The sequence below is a fragment of the Agelaius tricolor genome, unplaced genomic scaffold (assembly GCF_023055355.1).
Source record: "Agelaius tricolor isolate 1412-34295 unplaced genomic scaffold, bAgeTri1.0.p SCAF_11, whole genome shotgun sequence".
Lineage (NCBI taxonomy): Eukaryota > Metazoa > Chordata > Aves > Passeriformes > Icteridae > Agelaius > Agelaius tricolor.
In genome coordinates, this window is record NW_027269271.1 from 7781622 (window position 1) to 7802936 (window position 21315).

Sequence of the window (21315 nt, forward strand, 5' to 3'; positions counted from 1 at the left end):
GTACGGTCCGCGCGGCGTTTCCTTCCGGGGCGCGGCCCGCGCTGGCGCGTTTCGGTTCCGGGCCGGCGCTGCGGGCCCTTCCCACCCCCGGCAGGTGAGGCTGGGCCGGGAGGGGCGGGCGGAGCCGCCCGGGGCCCCGGAGCGGCGGGGGCGCGGCCGCCGCCCCGCGGGAGCCAGGCCGGGAGGGGCGGGGGCTGGGGGAGGCCGGTCCCGCCCGCCCCGCGCAGCCCCGGTGCGCGGCCGCGGCTGTCACGGTGAGGAGGAGCCGCGGGCCCCTCCTGGGGGGAGTCCGGGAGCGCCGGGGCCGGGACAGCGGGATCCGGGAGCCTGGTCCTGAGGGAAGGGGGTGGACGGGCCAGGAGCCACCTCCGCCTGTCCCAGTTCAGAGTTGTGTTTGGGCTTGGAGTTGCCGGAGTCCCGTTGGAATGTGCAAGCGGCCAAAGGGGTTTGTTGGGAAGGAATTGTTACCGGAGAGGGTGGGGACGCCCTGGTACAGAGAAGCTGGGGCTGCCCCTGGATCTCTGGCAATGTCCAAGGCCAGGTTGGACGGGGCTTGGAGCAAGCTGGGATAGTGGAAGGTGTCCCTGCAAATGGCAGATGGTGAAAGTGGATGAGCTTTAAGGTCTCTTCCAGCCCAAACCACTTTGGGATTATAAGTAGCTCTCTCTGGGACCAGGGACAGGAGCCATGGAACGGCTGGAGTTTTGTCAGGGGAGGTTTAGTCTGGATGTCAGGGAAAGGTTCTTCAGCCAGAGGGTGCTGGGCACTACCCACGCTCCCCAGGGAATGGTCACAGCTCAAAGCTGCCAGAGCTCCAAGGGGGTTTGGATAATGCTGTCAGGCACAGGGTGGGATTGTTGGGGTGTCTGTGGGGAGCCAGGAATTGGCTCAGTGATCCTTGTGGGTCCCTTCCAGCTCAGGATATTCTGTGATTCTTTGAAGTTGCCCAGTCACAGTAAATCTCAGCCCAAAAGCTGAGAGTTTTCAGTGCAGCTTCCAGGGTGACATCATCTGCTGGGTGGTCTGTCTCTGCTTCTTACCTGATGGATCAGGAATTCCACCCACTCCTGGTAGCTGCCTCACAGGCCGGAGGGCATTTGCTGAGCTAAGTCTGAGTCTCGGCTGGTGACACTTGAAATGGCATTACAAAGAGCAGTGTCTCAGTGCGTGCCCTGTGCTGACTCAGCTCAGCCTGCTCCTAAAGGTGGCTGGAGGTGATGGACTTCCCAGAGCAGGCACAAATCAGGATGTCATTGCCCAGGGGCTGAGGTGCAGGAGCTCTGAGAGATTCCCTTACTCAGAGGGGCAGAAATCAGCCTCTGACAGGGTAGTTTGAACCAAAGGACAGATTCCCTCTCCTCAGCCTCTGAGTGGATCATGACATGCAGGTTCCGTGCCACTGGGTGAGCAGGGTTCTATGGGTAGAATCCATCTAAGAGTAGATGGATTTTCCCTGCCTCTGCAGCAGAAGCTCACAGATAATTTGTTGAACTCACAGATAATTTGTTGGGCTCTCTGGGGAGCAGCTGCCTTCTCACCACAGCCATACCCAGCCATGCTCAGCAGTTAAGGGCTGATGATTTTTTTTTCCCTTCTCTTTCTGTAAATCCCAAGCTCAGCCTCTGCGTCCCTCTTGCCTCCCTGGGTGCTTGTGGCCTTGGCAGGGGTGTTTCACCCTTGCCTTCCTTGAGAGTGCACTCTGAGGCTTATTGCTTTAGGAACAGCTGTTTTGGGAAGATGGTGAGCTAATCCTGCTGCTAGACCCTCCAGCAGAACCAAGAATGACAAAGCTTGATGTTCACAACTGCTCTTGGGAGAACCCAATTCCTCTGCACTTCATTTTTTCTTTCTTTTTACCTCCTAAAGGGGAAGGGGGCAGCAAGTTTTCTTCTCACTACATCAGAAGAAAAAAAAGAAGGCAGCACCCCCATTTCCTTCCCACTGCATGTAACTCACAGCACTCCAGGTAAGATGCTGGGTTTTCTGTTTCCCCTTGTTCTGTGCAGTTGGTGTTCTGCTCCCAATGCTGTGTTGGCACAGAGCTGTGCACTGTGGTTTCCTGATTTTTATGGGGTTCATTGCTTTCTCCAAAAGATAGGGAAGGACATGGAGCTGTTGGAGTGAGTCCAGAGGAGACACTGAGATGATCAGAGCAATGGAGAAGCTCTGATGTGAGGGAAGGCTGAGAGAATTGCAGTGGTTCAGCCTGGAGAGGGGAGGCTTCAGGGTGACCTAATTGTGGCCTCCAGTGCCTGAAGGAGCTGACAGGAAAGACAGACAGACTCAGGACAGGGGATGGAGGGATAGGATGAGGGGAAATGGCTTCCCATTGACAGAGAGTAGGTTTAGATTGGATATTGGGAAGGAATTGTTCCCTGTGAGGGTGGGAAGGTCCTGGCACAGGGTGCCCAGAGAAGCTGTGGCTGCCCCTGGATCCCTGGCAGTGTCCAAGGCCAGGTTGGATGGGGCTTGGAGCAACCTGGGACAGTGGAAGGTGTCCCTGCCCATGGCAGGGGTGGAATGGGATGAGCTTTAAGGTCCCTTCCAACCCAAACCATTCTGTGATTCTGTGATAGGGGGAGGAGAGAAGAAGCCCTAAGACCTGGCAGTGTTCAGCTGCACCTTGTGAAGCTTTGTGCACTCTGGTCTGACTTCCCCAGGGACACACAGCCATCCTGCCACTCAGAAATCCCTTGGCACAGCTCCACAAGATTGACAGGCTGTCCTGCAGCTTCGTGTTTAGTCACTGGGTTTGCCAAGTTTGCACAAAGCCTGCTTGGGCATATGGACATGTGCTATGCTGCAATGTTCATCAATTCCAAATAAAAAGTCCTCCAAAGGCAGACATGCTCTTCATGTGCCAATCCCTTAGATTCAGAGAGTCCTCAGAGCGGGCACTCTGAGCCTTGGTATTCCCAGCCTGCTTGAAATGGTTCTGACATCTACAGGACTCTGCTCAATCCACACTTCAGATGCTCTCCAGCCTGGGAGCTGCTTATGCCATTAGTGGACTTTAATAAGCTTATTTACTTGCCTTTTTTTTTTTTTTTTTGGATGAGTTTATGTCTCATTTTCATTCATTCCAACTTTTTACCATATATGGTCAGGGCTTCTTTTCCAACTTTGCCAGAATGAAATGTGATGATGTGGTGGTGCATCTTCCCTGGCCCTGCTTGAGATCTCCTGATAAGCCTTGGTGGCCTCAGCTGAGTGGTGAAGGGTCCCCTGACTGCACCAGTTGGGCAGTGAGGTGCTCCCTGAGCCTACCAGGAGCTCTTGTAGAGGTGGGACCAATGAGGAACATCCCAGCCCAGGTGAACCATTTACCTGGATTGCAGCCCAAGCAGAGCAGCACCATTGTGAATTGTAGCCCAAGTGGAACAATCCCATTATTGCTCTACTTGGGAAAGAGTCCAGAAGTTACTGACCTAGGGTAGGGCCAGGATGGGGACTTGCTTAGTGATGACCACTGTGAAGTCTCTTGGGACCCTACAAAAGTGATTCTGAGTGAGGCCCTCTGAGCTCTCCTGGGCCACAGCTTTGTTTTTCGCTCTCCTGTTATATATTTTCTGGCATGTGTCAGAAGTGCCACATATGATGGATATCTCAGGTTAACAAGGCACTTAGGATGCCTTGAGGTCAGATGTGTGTTGGCCAACTTTGCAAAAGTCTCAGGAGGATTTAGGTCCTGGTGTCTCCTTCCTGGTTCCTGTTTTACAAAGGAGCTTTCCTTATTACTTTCTCTTTTCAAGATGCTTAGGAGGTACAAGTGGTGAGAATTTTAATCCATTATGCAATCAGGTGCCTATTTTTAATACCTGTGCCATTTTTAACGTTCTTTTCACATGCAAATGTGCTTTTATTGAGGCTGGCAGAACAAAGTGTTTTGCAGGCTAAAGCTGCAGGGAATGGGGGCCTGTTGGGGACTGGTTTAGCAGAACTCTTGTGCAGGGGAATGCATAGCATGGAGAGATCAGAGAGCTTTTGGAATTCTTTTTTAAGCAAGCTCAAACACACTTCTTCATAACAGAGCTGCTGCCAGGTGTCTTCAGTGGGTGAGGAAGGTCTCTAAAAACTCCAGTGTTTCAAACTCTGTGGAAGCAGGTGAAAAAAGTTGTAATTTCAAATGATTGTCTCTGCTAATGATGGGATCTTTTCCCCCTTTTCCAGTAGAGTCGTGCACCTGCAGCTGGGACAGCCATGGAGAAGAGTGGGAACATTCAGCTGGAGATTCCCAACTTCAGTAACTCTGTCCTGAGCCACCTGAACCAGCTGCGCATGCAGGGCCGGCTGTGTGACATCGTGGTCAACGTGCAGGGCCAGGCTTTCCGTGCGCACAAGGTGGTGCTGGCCGCCAGCTCCCCCTACTTCCGTGACCACATGTCCCTGAACGAGATGAGCACCGTGTCCATCTCCGTCATCAAGAACCCTTCTGTGTTCGAGCAGCTCCTCTCCTTCTGCTACACCGGCAGGATTTGTCTGCAGCTGGCTGACATCATCAGCTACCTGACAGCTGCCAGCTTCCTGCAGATGCAGCACATCATAGACAAATGCACGCAGATACTCGAGGGGATTCATTTCAAAATTAACGTGGCCGAGGTGGAAGCGGAATTGAGCCAGACCAGGACGAAGCATCAGGAGAGACCGCCCGAGTCTCACCGGGCGACGCCGACTCTAAACCGTCCCCTGAGCCCCCGTCACAACACCCCCAAGGGGAGCCGCCTGGGCCAGGTCAGCACGGTGCTGGACATCCGGGAGCTGAGCCCGCCCGAGGAGTCCACCAGCCCCCAGATCATCGAGCAGAGCTCCGACGTGGAAGGCAGGGAGCCCATCCTGCGCATCAACAGGGCGGGACAGTGGTACGTGGAGACGGGCATGGGAGAGCGTGGGGCGCAGAACGACGAGGAAGTGCGGGTGCTGGGAGGAGTGCGCATAAAGACCGAAAACCTGGAGGAGTGGCTGGGGACAGAGCACCAGCCCTCGGGAGAAGATGGCAGCAGCGCTGAGGAGGTCACGGCCATGGTGATCGACACCACGGGCCACGGATCCCTGGGCCAGGAGGCTTTTGCCTTAGGCTCCTCTGGGGCCAAAGTGGTCAGGCCAACCAGCAGTGAGATCGACAGGTGGGTGTTTTAAACTTCATTATTCACCTTGGCTGTAAGAGGACGTTATGCAAGATTCTGACCTGGCGGGGTCAGTTGCTTTGGAACATTTCCTCTTTCTATTTCCTTTGGCCATCTTAAGCATAAGAGTGAAAGGGTTTTTACCTGCTGTTAGGAAGTGTGTCCAGTTTGGGTAATAGTATTTTGGCTGGGTAGTGATCAGACAAGGATCTCCAGGTACAGGGGCTAGCTTGGGAAATTACTTATTAGCTCTTAGAGGCTGGGATCTCTACCTCTCAGTGTTTCAGCTGAGGTGACATTTTTTTAAAAGAAGATGTTCAGTTCAGCCTCAGCACTCAGATTAATGAGGTCGTATACAGTATGTGTTACATATCTCCATTGCACTGGTGCCTTCTGACCCAGAGACCTGGGGATGGTTCTGGCTGAGAAACAAGCTAGACACCAGCTGTAGGTCAAGGTCTTCCCAGTGGGCCCTGGGTTTACATCTTCTGAGGCAGTTGAAATGGGGAACCCAGTGGCCTCCACTGTTGTTTTGATTTATATGAGAGAGCTGAAAGCCTTTGTTGAAACTGAGTGGTGAAATCTGCTGTGTTTGGATTCTCCATCCATCTGCTTCCCCTCCACTCCAGTATTTGCTTTCTTCCCCTAGGCTCAGGCCAGAGAATGGATTTGATAAAGGGCAGGTCTGTTTTATTTGGGGGGTTGTAATTCTAGGGTTTCCCTTCACATCTGCCTCTCTTCTAGCTCAAGTCCATGGGGAAACAGCTACCTGAAAGCGGTGGATATTCTGTCACTTGTTGCTTAATAAATCAATCAGTGGGAATAATCTTGGAGAGTGATGCTTTCCGAATTCCTTAGCCCTTTTCCTTGGATCAGCTAGTCACTAGCATCTCTTTTTGCACTGCAGTCTGTATGCACTGTTTCCCACTTCTAGTCCATCACATCCCTTGTGTTTCACACTAGGAATGGAGGAGGAGGGTGCTGGAGGAGGGGTGTCCTCTGAGAAATGGTTTCTGTCCTGCTCTACAGTCCCTGAGTCACCAGGCCCATATTAGTTTATTCATGACAGCAGCTCCTCTCTGTTGCTGAACTGGAAGCCAAATGACTCAGTTTTATTTCTCAGATGTTTAGACTGAAACTATAGACCGGTATGATTTGTTTTTTCCTTTATATTTGCATTGTTCCACTTCCAGTGTGTTAGCTGATGAGGCTGAAGAGATGCTGTACAGGTGCCTCTATTGCTCACCCATTGCTCTAAACCCTGTGGTGACCTGATGCCCATTAAAAATCCCATTTCCACTCTCCCCACCCCACAGATTTAGCCCTTCTGGCAGCATGGTTGCTGTGACTGAGCGGTACAGATCGAAAAGCGAGTCTCCCGGGCGGATGGATGAGCCTAAGCAGCCCAGTTCCCAGGTAGGCAGATCAAGGTGTTTGCAAGTCAATGTTGGCTTGAGGGTGAAGGGGACTTTGTGGTGATGAAGTTATCATACTTTATATTTGCAAGCAATAATGTGTGTGATACAAGGGCCTTTTACTTTGGCAAAGGATCTACCTGCTCACAGGAGAACATGTGCTGGGCAAGTACGATTTAAAATGGATTCTGGCTGTTGTTTGGGATCTTGGCCAGATACTTGGAAAACACAAGGAGTTTCTCTTGTTGTTTGAGGGCATAAATATCCACCCTTATTCTGGGCAGGCCACCAACTCCTGAGGAGAAGCCCCATTTGCCTGCAGAGCTGGATCTGCCCTCAAACACTGGCAGCAAATGCCTGAGCAGAGGGAGGAGGTGGGGCTTGGCTTCTGTGGAAGACGGGTGACAACAGCTGAATCTTTCTATGCCGGTACCAAGACCATTCCCAAAAGCCCTCCAGGCACTACACCAATAAACCTTTTGGGGTGGAGTGTCAAAGAGCTGTGGAGTTTTAGAGAGGTCTCTGTCTCTTCTCCAAGTGACTTGTGTTGCACAGCATACTTTGCAACATAAAGGAGCTCTGAATTCTGTGCTTTCTTGGGCACAGTTTTGGGGTAGGATGGAGAGATGCACAGAAATGGGAAGGCAATGGGCTGTAGAGTGCAGCAAAGTGGGACATGGCAGTACTGCCTGTGCCTTAACGTTTTAGTCTAATTTAGTTGCATTCAGTTAGTGTCAAAGTGCCACTGCAGTGCAAGCATGTCAGCCAGCACAGTGCAGAAAGACTCTTGTGAGCCTGACAGGTAGGGAATGTGTCAGTGTGTAAGCTAAGGACTTGGCTGGAGGTGGGTAAGGAGATACTAGGCTGCTTTGCTCTAGTGTAAGACCAAGTGAAGCAAGGGGAGTAAAATTGTGATTGCTGTCTGCTGGCTTTGTTAGACACTTCCATAAAATGACAGATACCTTTTTGTTCCTGTTTTGCAAAGCTTTGTTTTGTGTCCTCAGAAGACATTGCAAAAATTTCAGGTCAAATCAACCCTCTAGGGTAAATGTGACATATTAAGCAATTTTAACTCTGCCTACAGAAAAAGTGCTCTTATTTCTGCATTGTGAGACAGCCTCAAACATCAAACCTTAGTCTTTCCACACCATGGGGAAGTATCATCACCTTCCACTCTCCTGGCATTGCGATATCCATACTAAAAATAGCCTGGCAGTGAACCCTGCCCAATGGCAGTGGTAGAGTGGAAAGGAAGAACCAGAGCTTTGTGTATCTCCTTTAGTCCTCAACAGCTTCCCTATGCCTGTACAGCTGGATTCAGCAGCACCTGGCACAGTACACTGCTGCTCGTGCCTGTAGAGCCCTGGCTTGCAGAGGAGGTGCCCTCCTGCTGGTTGCTTCTGCACAGGTGGCACCACTGGGAAGCAGCACTGGGGGTGTAAATAGTGCATCTCCAGCACAGAAGCATTCTGGAGTCCGTGTGTTTCTGCTCAGTCTGAATACAATGGCCAGAAGTGTCTGTCCTGAGACCAGGCTTGTGGTTCAGGTTGCTCTTGGCTGTTTGTCTGTGTGACTTCACAAAATACAGAGGAGTCTTTGCTGTGCAAGCTGGGTCAGGCACATCCTTGCCTGCAATGTCACGGGGCTGGGATGGATTACACAGCCAGGCAGGCAAATATCACTCACTGTAAAATGAACTCTAAGTGACATCTGAATAAATACCTGTGTAAAATGACACCTGAAGACTTTCAGATATGATTTGTGGTTTGCTCCTCCTTTGTTTTACTGCAAGCTTATCAGTCGGCTTCTTTTTTTTTTTTGGACTTTTAGTAAGGAAAACAGAAGGTGCTACACCCAAGTGTTTTAATTAAACTGGCACAAATTTTTTAAAAAATAACAAGTATTGACATGTGGTCCACAACTGAATTAGTGGCCAAGTGCCCTCGTGTTAAGGGCTGTCTTTTCTTCACCAGATCCAGGGAATGGCTTGGCAGAAGGGACCTTTGCAGCAGTGGTTTCTAATTGATTGCTCGTTTGTCTTCAGCCCCGAGGCCCCAGTTAAGCACTTAAATGTGTGCTTGAGGTTGCAGACATTAGTGCTGCTGATTTTGAGGTTTGGCACATGCTTTACTGGCTGGACCTGGGCCCGATCTTCTCTGCAACTTGTTTTAGGCTGCTTGTTATTTAAATCTGTGCCGTTTCCTTGGCAGGGGGAGGAATCAGCCATGCTGGGAGTGAGCGGTTACGTGGAGTATCTGCGGGAGCAGGAGGTTTCAGAGCGCTGGTTCCGGTACAACCCACGGCTCACGTGCATTTACTGCGCCAAATCCTTCAACCAGAAGGGCAGCCTGGACCGGCACATGCGGCTCCACATGGGCATCACCCCTTTCGTGTGCCGCATGTGCGGGAAGAAGTACACCCGCAAGGATCAGCTGGAGTATCACATCCGCAAGCACACGGGCAACAAGCCCTTCCACTGCCACGTGTGCGGCAAAAGCTTCCCTTTCCAGGCCATCCTCAACCAGCACTTTCGCAAGAACCACCCCGGCTGTCTGCCCCTGGAGGGGCCCCACAGCATCTCCCCCGAGACCACGGTCACGTCCCGGGGGCAGGCAGAGGAGGAATCTCCTCCGCAGGAGGAGGCTGTGGCGGTGGGGGAGACGGCCCAGGGGTCTGTGTCCACGACCGGGCCGGATTGAAGTCCCAGGAGAAAGGACCGTCTTCCCATTCCTGGCTCGAAAGAGTCAGCACCGACCCGGCAGGCTGGTACTGTAATTAGTGCAATGCCACCACTGAACAGAAAGAAGCTCCCAAGATGTTGCCAAAATAGAAAAATCTCTCTTTCTCTCTCTTCCTCTCACACACCCACACACACACCCATAGAGTGTTAAATGTTTTTCTCCCTTATTCCTCCTCCTCTCGGAGAAAAACAGAACAACTGTGTCAATCAACTTCTTATTCAGGGATCGACAGGATTTTAAATTTTTTTACTGTTCTGTAGTGATCTGGGACAAGCAGTCATTTGTATTTCTGGACAGCGCTGTGGCCCAGCAGGGCGTCCCGCCGGCGGTGCCGGGTTCAGCCACAGAGCCATATCCATGCTCCCGCTCGAGGGGAGAGCAGGGGCAAGGGGCTGTTGCCTTTCTCCCTTCCCCAGGTAGTTGCTACAGCAAAGAGAACAAAAATACTGTCCTGGTGGAACCTGCCTTGCCCGAGTGTATTTATCCCTGTCTTATTTTTGGTGTGTCTCTTACATTTTTATTTAAACTGTTATTTTACGGCTTTGGGCTTGCCCGTTCCAGGCATGCAGCCCTGGTGCCCCTTGTTGAAGTGGGCACGGCTACAAAGTGGTATTCCAGAGGTCAGCAAAATGTGAAGGAAGAACTTCAGCTACTGAGAGTGGAATTTAGCAGCTGTGAGGTTTGCATGAGACTCTGATGCATGGGAGAAGGGCTGGAGGGGTGTTCCAGAGGAGGTTGTCCTCTGCTGGTGCTGATCTGGAGAGCTGAGCACTCTGAGATCCTGGCTGGAGCGCTGCCATGCTTCAGGTGATGCCAAGGATTAGGAAGAGATTTTCTGGAGTTGCTGAATTGCAGAGTTAGAGGCTGGCTACCAAAGTCCTCTTTGACCCCTGCTCCCCCCTCGACACACACTTGATCTTTTAGAACAGCAATACGGGATATGGGAATACTGCAATGCTGTTGTCACAGCCGAGCAATCGCAGGTGGTTGCTTTTAAACCTGTTTCTACAAACTAGTTTGATAACTTTTTTATCAATGAAACGCAAAAAGAAAAGAGAAACCTTACTCTATTTCCTTAAAACAGTTCAGGAGACTTTAAAGTGAACGGTTCCTAGAGCAATCACAACTCTGTCCCCTTGCATGGACTTAACATTTTTGTATTCTGAGTAGCTCTGATGTTTAGAGCAAGTTTAGCAAACCTGGAGAGACATGCCTGCGTGTGTATTGTAGGTGTTTGCACGAGCTTACATGGTTCATAACCAGAAAAGCATGGGACAGGCAGATAAGTGCAAATATCCTGACATATTTTTTAAAAAAATATGCAATATTTTAAGAGTTTTCTCTAGTTCTGATGCCAAGTTGTTCGTGATGAAGGGGGAAAATGGATGACAGGTTGCGCGTATCAGGTTTGGTGAAGGAGTTCACTTGAGGATGTATAATGTGTACATGAGGAGGAAGGTGAAGTTCTGAACCTTAAGGTGATGGGAGGAACAAGGAGACATTGGAAAAGAAATACACTTCATCTTGCTTCAGCAAGAAAGCTGGATGAGAAGTTAGAGCTGGGGCTTAGCAGGCAGGAGGCTGACCAAGTGACAATAAAGCTTGGCCTGTTGTCTGACTGCAGTTTTGGGCACATGGAAACATCTCCAGCCCTCGCTTTCCCCATCTGCAAATTGGTACTTGGGATCGTTTTCCTGCCCCTTTGGGGGGAATTATTTGGAGAAGGGTGATGTATTCTTGCCTTGATTTATAGATTTTTTTATGTGTGAGGAGTCTCACTGTTCCTCCCATCTCTCTCTCAACAAGAGATGTGGCTCTAGTGCGTTTTTGTGTGTGGGAAAGGGCTCGGTGCCAGCATCACGTGTAACAGAGATGTGATCCTACAAGAGGAACCTTTGCAGGTGTTCTGAGCTGGGTACCTGCAAAGTACCATTTCATTGACCATTTCAAACAGGAAAACTGATATTTCACCTCCGTTTTCCTTCTGTGCCTTCTTCCTCCTCTCCTGTCAAGGGCATCCATCACACAGGGAGTGATTTGGCCACCCAAACAACCAGCTCCGTCAGGTTTCCCAGCAAAGGTCAAACACCACGGTACCAAAACACTGAGGTTGCCAGAGAGCAGTGGCAGAGGATGAGGTGAGAGGGTGGCCAAGGTAGGTTTTGTTGCAATCAAGGTGCAGGGAGGAGTGGAGATGTGCTGCTTTAGTCATAGCTTTTGAAGTTACCAAAAATGAAAAAAAAAAAGTTAAAAACTTTGAAATCCTATCCTGTTCACACTAGAGAGCATAAAAAGTTACTTTTAGTTGCTTAAAAGATTTTTAAGTGTTTTAAAATAGAAATTTTAAAAGAATACTACCAAACTATAAAAACATAAAATTATTTATATACATATATTATATAAAAATATAGTGGGAAAGTTTCCCTGCTAAGCTTGCTGTGAAGAGAAGGGTGAAGGTGCAGTAACTGCTACAGAAGCAACATTTCTCTGAGACAGATGGCAACCGTAGTGAAGGAAGGGCTGACATAAAATGGTGAATGCCTTCGCTCCCATGGCATAGCTGTGAGTTTCTTGAGCAGGTTTTTATTTTACTGTATCAATACTGTGAAAGGAGAAGCATCCAAACAGTACAGGATGCCAGCAGCGTGTCCTGTTTGCTGATTCACTACTTCAAGTGGCCTGGTGAAAACCATGAAATTAGTCCTTCATACCTTACTAGGCTGAAAACAAAGCTTGTGAAAGGTTTTTATTTTTTCCTCCTTTATGTTTGCTTTTCTTTTTGGGTTTGTTTTTTGGTTTTTTGTTTTTTGTTTTTTTGGTTTTTTTTTTTTGTGCAGAGGTTGCCACTGTATAAATGATCATTTCTGATTGCATGCAAAAGAGCCAATATTCTTGCCCAGGCCTCGCTGAGGTGAAGTTTATAGCTTGTAGCTAGAGTCAGTATAAGGTATGGTAGTGGGAATCATTTTGATATTATTTCTGTACATTTAATGGATGTGTATGTATGTGTGGGATTCATGATGTCTAATATTTCTTGAACAGTGCTGAAACCAGTTCAGGCCCATCCGCACTAGACAGTGGAACCAGTTCTGAAGGAATCGTTATTGAACATTTCTTTCAAGGGTCGACTTCCTGAGTGCAGATGAGACCAAGGTTCGAGAAAAAAGGGGTTGGAGGTGCTGTACGGTATGGAGAAACCTCATGTGAATTTTCTGGCAGTGGTGTAGCTACTTTAGAGGTGCTTTCCCTAACAGAATGATACTGTGTCCTGTTGCCTCTGCGTTGGTGTGGCTCTTTACGGTTGCACCAAAGCTGTGGAGAATCAGATGCCAACTTTCCAAGTGTGAATGCTTCTGTGATGGGTTGAGGCACAGCTTTGCATTCCCACATCTAGCTGCATCTTGTTCTGCCAAAACTGTGATTTCAACTGTGATTTAAGGAGGATGTGAAGAGAACTCTTGTGTTTTAATACCTCTGTACGTAACATTTTTGTCTGCTTTAGAGTTAGGGCTTACTAACCCATTTGTTTTCTTGCCTCAGGCAACAGGGAGAACACACTCTGGTTTTACAGTTTTCTTTCTTGGAGGTGGACATAGTTCTTTGCTGTCAAAGAACTCACCTCCCAAATGTGAAGAGTTGTGGTTATCTCCTTAAGCCTGCAGCAAGCCCTGGTGCCAAGTGTCAAGCCAAGTGACATGATGGTTGCCACGGCTGTTCCCTGCTGCTGCCAGGTTACCTGTGAATAGCTGTGAAAATAGCAAGAATTGTGTTAATACTGTGTTGCTGCTTTGGAGAAAAGCTAAACCTCTTTGTCTCAGGAGGATGACTGATGTGACGCTGGGAAAAGGAGAAGGCCAAAATGCAATGAGAGGATGTGAGAACAAATTGTGCTTTGTATTTCCAGCAGCTAGAGAGGGATGAATGAGAGGCTTTGTGGAATGTGAATCTGTTGCAGAAGGCTGAGGACATGCTTAGAGCTAGCTTAGTAAGATGCAGGGATAGCCTGGTGAGAGGTAGAGCAGCCAGTGCAAGTGGGCAGTCCCTCCTCATCCTCTAAGCATTATCCACCATCAGGTTCAGTCCTTGGACCTTCCTACATCTTGTCTACAATATTCTCAAGCTGTGACCTGTATAATTTAACTTTAGTTTGGGTGCTGGGAAGAGCAGAAAGCATGTTGTGTTTTAAACGCAGAGAGGTCGGCAGCGACTGACCCCGTTCCCATCTGACAGCTCTACAGAGCTGGAACAGCACTGGGAACAAGCTGAAAAGCATCATGGGGCTGGCTCAGCACACAGGGCACAGAGCCAACATTTCAGCCCTCTGTGAGCTCAAGGTTGAAATACATGGACAGGACAGCTCTCCCTGCTTGTTCTGCTCTCATTTTGTGACAGCTCCGTGGCTGCGTTTCCATCCCACACCTCTGCAATAGGAATGTCACTAAACTGTGGGATGCCCATTTCAGGAAGTGATTCCAAGCAGTTTGGTTTTGGAGTAGAATCCTTGCTACTTTTGGGTGATTCCTAACAAGGATCCCAAGGATGAGCCCTAACAAGGCCTTTGCAGGAGCAGAGTTGTAGCTTTTATTTGCTGCTGACTTCATCTGTCCTGCAGAGTCCAACAAATAAATAGGAAGACAGCAAAGGTGCAGCTGATTAAACTGATTTGGGTGGAAGGTGGCCTGGGAGGTAGATAGGATTGTCATCTTGAAAACCAACAAAAAACAGCCCTTAAGATTATTTAAACTTTACTAAACTCTCCTCTTTGATCCATGACATGCCTGCCAATATAGCCGTGTCAGCATCCAAATGTTTCTGCACTTAGTAACATTAAATGCTGTTCAAGCTCTGCTGGAAATATCTTGGAGATGGGAAAAGTCCCTGCTCATGGCAAGATGGTTGGACTAGATGACCTCTAAAGGTCCCTTCCAACCCATACTATTCCATAAGTCAAGAAGCTATAATTCAAGGAGACTTTTTGCCAGGGTCTGGGCTCTGAGTTTTCCCTGGGAGCTGAGTCTGTGGCCAGGACTGCAGCTGGAAAGCCTGGGATCCACTGCCATAGCAAAATAATTGTGGTGAGCATTGCTCCTGTCACAAGGTGAGAGCCATGCACAGAGTTTTGATAGCTGCAGTTAAAGGGCCTAAAGAGGAGCTCAGAATCCTTATTTTAATTGCTGTCACTCAAATGATATTTTAATATAAAATACATATGTACCTGTGTACGTATATGTGTGTATATATTTGTAACCAAATAGAATTTAGAACTATGCAAACAATACTGGCTGCTTCTTGAAACTAAAGTCTACCAGAACATTTTGGAATAGAGTAGATTTGGAGTAGACTTGCTGTGGAGGTTTGTTTGTTTGTTTGTTTTTGTTTTGTTTTATAATCAGTAAAATGCAGCAGACCAAAGTTTTGCTGCAGTTAGTCTTACTAGAAATGTAGGTTATTCCTAACCTGAAACCCACTCAAGAGGGTTATAAAATTATCTGAAAAGTGCTACCATCTCTAAAATATTTCCATCTGCTGAAAGGCTTTGGCTTGGCAAACATAGAAAAACACAGAGGCTGGGAACTAGGAGAGATTGAATGTGACTTTGGGCTGATGGAATCATCAGGACTGGGAGCATTTTCTTTTGGATGTAGGATTGAGTTGGTTTCAAGGCATCTTCTCCTTGGGAAAATGTGCATTGCTGAGATGGAGGCAGTGATCAGAGCATCCCTAGGATGAATTCTGGTTTTATTGGAGGTATTGGAAAGCTTCCTGCTGAATCTGATGGTACAAGAGTTTAGGCTGCTGGGAGAAATTCCACATGATTTCTGCCATTTCTTTGTGTCAGATCTGATCTTTGCTTTTAGGATTAACTGCAATGTATCTGTAACTTTCAGTGAGCTTTGGCTTTTTATTCCTGGAACTGTAGACAATTCAGGTTTCCCATAACATTATCCTCATCCCAACTGTGAACAAGTTACTACTGCTTCTTATAATTTATTCTTTCTGTTCCTGAATGTCTGTGTGATCCAGCTGGTCACCAGCACCACCTTCCAGTGCTTCATTAGCTTTTATGCACAGGGAATTGTTGCAATGGATAAGTTGACCATGCTAGTTGGAAGAGTAGAAGCTTTTGGAGAATGACTTTTGCTTCCTCTAGCTGTCATTAGGGAGTGCACACACACATACTTGTATATACATATATAGAAACAAATATAATGTGTTTCAATATAAACTCCTTTAGCATTATTCTTATTTAATTTATATTTTAATCTAGTTGTAAACCAAAGTATTACAGCTTGTGAAATGATGTCTCTCTGAAATAGGAGGAACCTTTTTTTAGGTGGGAGTTTTGAAAGGTCTTTGGTGACAAAAACATGGATAGGAGTAAGACTTAAGAACTTATGCTGCTGGGGAGTTGCAGCCTTGAAAGGATTTGAAACTTGCTGAGTAAAGTTGGATAGTGGGGCCTTCTGAAGGTGTTCTTCATGGTCCTTAACAGTTTTGTTGTAAAACAAGGATGTTCTGGCAAAGCTAGAAATAAAAGAGGAGAAAGCAGAAAATCAGATTGTGACCTGGCACAGCCAGGAGCTGGGGAGGAAGCCACAAAACCAGCCACTGATGTATTTAGTGTGTAATTTAAAGTTTTAGGAAATGAGCCATTGCTATTTAGTGGTGTCTAGAAGTTGGGAGTTGGTTAATAACTTCTGTAAAGGCACATGTTCTGCTGTCACCAATGGGAAGAAATAATGGGTTCAAAGATGAGATCTTGCTGGTTTTTCTGTGCAGGGAGTAATTACCTTTCTGAGGAATTAGCAAGTGCTAAGAGCAAATTCACCTCTAATATGTCCCACAGGCTTGGCAGTGGCTCTGCTTCCTCTAGGGAGGAGGAAGAGAGCTGAAATAGGGAGAGAGCTTATCTGCTTTCAGCCCTGGCTGGTGCTGGTGGCCCTGCAACCACACAGGGGAATGAGTAGAGAGGTAGAACAGCAGCACAGCATCACTGGGAAGAGGTAGTGCATGTATGTGGCATGCCATGGATGCTGTGGGCAGGGAAATGCTGGGTGTAGAACCTGCACAGGGGCAGGAGCATGCAGGAAATGCTGCTGCCTTGTGACACAGGTGTCCAAAGATGCCTATCCTGGCACATGACAGCTGAGCAGCACCAGTGTTTCCTTGCTGGAGCTGTGAATAGTAAGAAGGAAAAGGGCTCAGTCCCCTGTGGGGGCAAGACTTGCTGTGAGCATTTCAAAAATGCCATTGGAAGGAACTGAAGGGTGGGAAGTGAAGAGTGGAAGGGGCAGTACTAGACTTCCAAGTGCCATTTTCTGAGTTTTCTAGCAAGTGTTGAAGACTGAAGTTTGTTTTTGTTTCAGTGCTTTCTCCTTTACCTATATAATTTTTCCTATTTAAACTCCACAGCTCAGGGAAGGGTGCAGAGAAGATGGAGCCAGACCCTTCCTGGAGGCACATGGTGGAAGGAGGAGCAGCAGTAGGCAGCAGTTTATACCAGGGAAAATCAGGTTAGGTATGATAAGACATTATCTCACCATCAGTACAGTCAAACAGCATTGGATCAGGTTGTCCAGAGAGGCTGGGAAATCTCCACCATGGGAGAGTGCAGCCTCCAAGTTCCTGTTTCCATTAGACTGCGCCAAGCTGTATTTTTTTTACCTTTTTTTTTTTTTTCAGTTTTATCATGTAAAATTGGCAGCTTTACTGGCCTTCCTAGTTTGTATCAGTTAAGCTTTTGAAACATGTTCAGGTATTTTTAAATACTGCTGTGTAAGTTCCTTGTTTAATCTGACATATTCTGATTTATTATTTTACTGCATTTACCTAAGGCAGTACTTAAAAAAATCAGTGCATTAATTTTTTTGCAGACTTTTAGCTTAGTTTTTGATAATATACCTAACAACCTTCCCCTCAGATCTATGGTGAAATGGCTGCATTATTTTTATATTGCAGTGAGACTTATTTATTTAAACCTTCCCATTACCTTTGCAGTCAGACCCAATATCATTGGCTATGAAACTGTGAAACAAATGAGAAATGAAAAATGAACTTTGATTGATTAATTTACTGCTGGACATAGAAAATGGCAGTATAAAAAGATAAATACAGTTTAAATTAGTTACTCAAATCACAGAATGGTTTGGGTTGGAAGGGACCTTAAAGCTCATCTTATTCCAACCCCCCTGCCATGGGCAGGGATGTCTTCTGCTACAATTCCAATAGAAGTTACTGAGTCTGGGGCAGGGGGAGGAGTCACAAAGCTAGTCTGAGAGAAACAAATTTTAACTTGGTGATGCCAATTAATTGGTTCCCCATTTGGTCAAGTTTTAAAAGCTGTTTCTTGAGGTTTCCCTGGCTCTGCTTGTTCATCTACACGCCTTGGGCATTGGTTTGATACAGAGGTTTGTGCCTCCGAGAGTGTTTTCTGAGAGTTTACATGTCTAAGGAACCTCTCTGAATTACTGTGAAGCTTTCCTTGAACCCTTCCTTGCCTGTGCATTGGTAACTGAACACAGCTCTTGCCTGCAAGAGGCCACTGGGAGGAGGGTGGCAGCATTGGGTGACACTAACAAATGGACAGTGCAATTCTCAGACTGACAGACTGGATTTCGGGAAGGGGCAGGAAGCGCCAGCCCCACTGTGGCTGTCCCCAAGCCCCACTGTGGCTGTCCCCAGCCCCAGGATGTTCTTTCAGTCAATGTTTGTTTGCAGGGGCTGTTTACAGGGCAGCCTGGATCTCCACCAGAGATGCAGGGAAGGAGGGTGTAGGTGGCATGCAGGCACTTTTCTGATGTTTTAGAAGATTTCCTAAGCCAGGGTTGTGCTGTTGGGGGAAGCAGCCCAGGTAGGATTGAGAGTAGAATTCCGTCATAGCCTTTGCTTAAAACTAATTCCTTGGGGTTCCCCTCTAAGGCATTGGCCTGGGCAGAAAGCTGGCACCACACAGCTTCCAGGGCTGTGCTGTCACAGGGCAAGTGCCAGTAAGGAACATTGGGAAGGAAGAGGGAAGTGGTGTTGTTCAAATAAGGCATGGTTCTTTTGTGCTGGTGGGTAACATGGCTGACATTTAGGACAGGCAAGAGCAATCCTGGGTGGCAAAACAGCCTTTGGTGAGTAAGGTCTTTTAGAGGAGAATAACATGCAACTGTGTGTTCTTGCAGTAACGTATTCCTCACCTCGTGCCCCGCACTTGCAGGGAGAATTAGCCAAGGATGAGAAGATTGGATCAGATGGTAATTCATGGAAATGGAAGCAAGGTATTCAAAGCATTGCTTTAGTCTGAAAAGGGAAGGGAATGAATGCAGTTTTCCCAAGCCTCTAGTGTGTGAACACTAGCTGAAGCTCCCATGAGCTGTGTCCCCATTGTCCCCAGAGCTCCCCTCATTTCCCTGGTGTCACCCCACCTTTCCTGCACAACACTGTGAATATGATATCTGTAGCTCTTATTAAAACTCTGGATTTTTCCATTAAAACTGCTCATAGCAGGAAATGCTATCCTACTGCAGGAGCAGAAAGGATGTGACCCCCAAACAGGGCATGGATAGTTGAGTAGTGGGAGAGAGAATTGTAAGATTTAACAAGGGAAGTGGCTTTGTATAACAATTTGCTAATCAAATTTCATCTTGTAACAAACTTAACTGACAATCAATTTCTAAAATACAAAAGCCTCTTAGAGGAAAGAGTCAAGTATATCTTCACCAGAAAGATTTAACTGGGATAACTTAATAAAGAGCACAGGATTTTTTTCCTCTTTTTTTTTTTTCTTTTGAGCAATCACTCCAGAAATGGAGTTGCATTAAGCAGCAGTGTATTCACAGGACAGTAACTACCTCTCTCTCTTGGAGTGCTGAGGTTACCACACTACACACTCTAGCAGCAAAGCTTTCACTTTAAAGAGATTTGTTTTCCTTACCTCTGTGTTTCAGAAATGCAAGTCTGCTTTGTAAAGTGACTCTAATGAAAATGGCATCTGGCAGGAGCAACGGGAGTCCCTTGGGGTCCACAGTCCTTCTTGGCCTCCAGTTCCTTACTGTGACCCTTTGCAGGTTGGCCATGGGGCTGTGACAGTTCAGGAGGACTTTGTCACCTCCCATGTGCAGCGTGATAGTGAACTGTCCCCTGGGCCAGAGCTGTGAGACCACATTCCTGCCATTCCTGCACTGGGAAATCAGTTAATGGCGGCAAAGGTAAAGGAGAATCCATCTCCCTCCTGCCTCCAAGGCAGCAGGCAGCAGTAAAAAAAAAAAAAAAAAAAAAAAAAGCAATAAGATAAAACACAAACACTTTTATATGTTGTTCATTAGTCAGCAGATCTGACTCTGCAAATTTATATATATATATATACATACAGAGAGCAAATCTCTCATGTGAAAAGGTGCCATTTTTTTTCTAAACAGTCCCTTTCCAAACTAGAACAGCACTTTAAATAGGTTCCTCTTTAAAAAAAAAATTAAAAAAAATTAAAAAAAATTAAAAAGCAAACCCTTTTCTGCCACAATGCACTTTAACTCGTCAGAGGAGTACAGCTGTGGCTGGCTGGGGACACAGCTGTACAGGCAGGCAGCTCCTGGGCAGCCACAGCCCGGGGGGAGCAATGCTGCCAAAACCTGGCCATGGCAGCTCTACCTCCAGCAGCCCCCCGGGCCCACACGGCCCCCGCGCTGCCCGGAGCAGCCCCGCCGTGCCCAGGCACCCGTGGGGCTGCTGGCTGGCAGGAGACTTTGGAATCTTGCAGCAGAAACCCACCCTTGGCCTGTCAAGAAGATTTAAAGCCCGTTTTTTAACAGGTCAGAAGTTGCACCCAGTTCCAACCCAGCTGGCAGCCCAGGGCTGAGCTGAGCAGCAAAGCCAGGAGAAAGCTGTTACTGGGGTTGTGGGCGTTTCCATAACGTGAATATGGAGCCCTCGTCAGTTCTGTTGGTTTTTTTTTTCTTTTTTAATCCAAGTTTGTGTGTCCCACATTGATTCTGCTCTGAGCTGGTTTGCAGAGTAACCATTTGTAACAGAAATTGTGCTGTCACCTTCAACTAGTGACCTATAAATCAAACCTTTTTAGGACAGGTGTCCTAACACTCAAGACTTACTTTCACAGTTAAGAAATTTCCTGCTGTACTAATTATTCTTTTTTTATTATTTTATTTTTGATTGCAGTCCTTATTTCAATTTTAAAAAGTCAGTGTTCAGACTAGTCTGGAGTAGGCTGAAGAGTAAGCCTGCTGTAACTTGTGGATATCAGACTGTTCTTCAGTGATTTTCCAAGCTGTTTCCAAACTGGCCCTCCATGACTGCTTCCCTTTTCCTCTTCCAGCAGACACTGGCAAACAGAAGCTCCATGGCCATTGTGTCCAGGGACAGCCAGCACTGCTGGAGGGGGTGAGCAGGGGTGGCAGGGAAACCAGAGTTGGGAAAGGGGGAAATAAAATCAAGGTAGAGGGGACTGTACAATTGCATTGAAAGCAGTTTAGCAAAAAGCGCTCTCGTTGGACAGCTTTAAGAACAATGTGAATGAGAACTTAGCAACTTGGGTAAGAATCTTGGAAAATTCTATAAATGTATACTTGAAATTCTGTTTGTATTAAAAAAAATGCATTTTCTTCTTTCTTTTAACACTGTGTAAAAGAACATTATGCATGTGAGTGGTTTGAGAATTAAATGGTTTAATACTCAGATCCTTGTCTGTGTCTTATAGCTGACTGGTCCTTACCCAACGTGCATTTTCTGTCTGGTTCTGCACACTCTCCTTAGCTGAGCAGCTTGAGAGAGGTTGCACAGTGCCAGGTTGCTGTTCCTGGCAACTCAGATAGCTTCTGTCCTTTTTGGCTGAGTTTTGTCTCACCTCTTCAGCAGGCTGAGCCCTTTTCAGTCTCCCCAGGAGGAACAAGGCCTGTGCTCTTGCTGCAGGCCAAGTTTTGGATGTTTTCCCAGCTGCCTATGGCAGGGGAAGCATTTTGGTTCAGTGCCATGCTAGGGAGGCCCAGGCAGTGCCTCAGCCCTCCTCCTTCACCAGTGTCCAGCTCCACAGCCCGGGGC

General features: G+C 47.4%; 1 protein-coding gene across 1 annotated transcript; it reads left to right on the forward strand.

Annotated features, from left to right (window-relative positions):
• Nucleotides 1-27: 27 nt before the first annotated feature.
• ZBTB37 (zinc finger and BTB domain containing 37) lies at nt 28-20952 on the forward strand. Its single transcript, XM_071435996.1, has 5 exons — nt 28-94; nt 1867-1966; nt 4171-5123; nt 6440-6539; nt 8749-20952. The coding sequence occupies exons 3-5, from the start codon at nt 4201-4203 to the stop codon at nt 9235-9237; spliced, it is 1512 nt and encodes a 503-aa protein (XP_071292097.1). The 5' UTR covers nt 28-94; nt 1867-1966; nt 4171-4200; the 3' UTR covers nt 9238-20952.
• The last annotated feature ends 363 nt before the right edge of the window (nt 20953-21315 follow it).

Coding starts and splice junctions, on each gene's coding strand:
- ZBTB37 (XM_071435996.1), top strand. CDS start 4,201: ATGGAGAAGAGTGGGAACATTCAGCTGGAGATTCCCAACTTCAGTAAC. Junction 5,124..6,439: donor ACCAGCAGTGAGATCGACAG/GTGGGTGTTTTA, acceptor CCCACCCCACAG/ATTTAGCCCTTCTGGCAGCA. Junction 6,540..8,748: donor CTAAGCAGCCCAGTTCCCAG/GTAGGCAGATCA, acceptor TTTCCTTGGCAG/GGGGAGGAATCAGCCATGCT.